We start from the raw sequence: 1,374 nt of genomic DNA, 5'->3' as shown, positions 1-1,374 counted from the left end.
AGGGCCTAAAAGGGTAAAATAAATAATTTTCCTCCCTGACACATCCTACAGATGTTCTTTCCAAACTCAAAGCAATCTGGAGATAGGGGTTAGGGGGGCGGGGGAGGAGAGACAGGGAGGATGGGGGGGAGGGGTGTCTCATACCTTCATTTTCTCACCTATAAATGAAGGTGAGATGCTCCGAGATCTCCTCTGGCACAGGGGTCCTCTGGGGATACAAACTTACTCCAGGCTGGAGTGCCTTCCCACTGTATTCTGTGGTGCCCGTTCAGAGTGAAGAGTAGGGGATGGATGTGCTGGACAAACCCAGCCTGTCTCCTCCAACAACAGGAGATGGGCTGGAGGCTGTCCCCAGTTCCCAGCTCTGGGGTAGGGCAGAGGGGGAATGAAGGTGGGTGGTGTCTGAGGCCCAGATGGGGCCTTTGATGTGTGCATGGATAGGTGGGTGGATGGGCTTGTAATAGGGGCTGCTAGGGAAGGAGGCAGGGGAGCCCCCAAGGGCATCCTCAGCTTGACCCACTTGGGCTCCCCTATAATTGCTTCCTTCTTTGACAGACTACAAATAGGGGTATGCTGCCTATAGGCTCCTACAGTGGAAACACCAGCACCAGCGGTAAGTGCCAGCTGAGTCCTGCTCTGCATTGGGCATGGAGTAGCTCGGGGTCTGTCTTCTGGCCCAGGGTCTTGGATTGGGGCTGGCAGGATAACCAGAGCAGGGTCTTATGAGGTGCGGGAAGTCAGGGTTAGTGGACTCGGGGTTTCCCTGTACAGTGAAGGGCTGTTGGGAAGTTTGGGTCAGGGGGTGTGCGGAGCTGAGGTCTGGCCTTGGGGTGGGGGCATTCAGCTAAAAGCACTGTGAGCCCCCTCCTCCTGCCTTCTTTCCTACCAATGGGATGAGACAGGTCAGGCTGCGTGGGGAAGAGAGGATTCCCTCCAGTTTCCAGGCACCAAGCTTCTGGAAAAACAGGGTTGGCGCCAAGCAGGCTGGCAGAAGCCCAGAAGGGCAGCCCAGCACCCCTGAGGTTCCCTTTTCCCTGGGACCATAGCCTTTTCCTCTCCTGGGAGCCCAGTCACTCCAATCCTGGGCTGTCTCAAGGAGTTGGACCTTTGGGGGTGCATAGCCCCATCACCCCCTTCCTCCACCTCCCCCACAGCCACACATCATGTGCTGGCCATTGGCACCATGGGGCCCAGCAGAGGGGGAGTCATTAGGGGGAGAGGTTTGGCACTGGCTCTTTAGTGTTGCAAGACTCCTGTCCCCCGGGGGAGCCAGGGGTGAGTCATTGGGCTCACATGAAAACAACACTTGCCTTCCTGGCTGCCTTATGGTTTCACCAGGCTGGAGGTGCCCCCCAGAGGGCAGGGAAAGGGCCC

The 1,374-nt window shown here is 57.4% G+C and overlaps 1 protein-coding gene across 1 annotated transcript in view; it reads left to right on the top strand.

Moving 5' to 3' along the window:
* The first annotated feature begins 352 nt into the window (after window positions 1-352).
* The window catches only part of S100A3 (S100 calcium binding protein A3), a 3,289-nt gene continuing 2,267 nt past the window's right edge, over window positions 353-1,374 (top strand). Inside the window, exon 1 of the mRNA XM_015571792.1 lies at window positions 353-613. Within this exon, the coding sequence (XP_015427278.1) occupies window positions 571-613 (43 nt within the window). The 5' untranslated portion in view covers window positions 353-570. The remainder of the gene's footprint in view (window positions 614-1,374) is intronic.

This window comes from Myotis davidii, unplaced genomic scaffold, assembly GCF_000327345.1.
Source record: "Myotis davidii unplaced genomic scaffold, ASM32734v1 scaffold208, whole genome shotgun sequence".
NCBI lineage: Eukaryota > Metazoa > Chordata > Mammalia > Chiroptera > Vespertilionidae > Myotis > Myotis davidii.
This window is presented reverse-complemented; position numbering and strand designations above follow the sequence as displayed.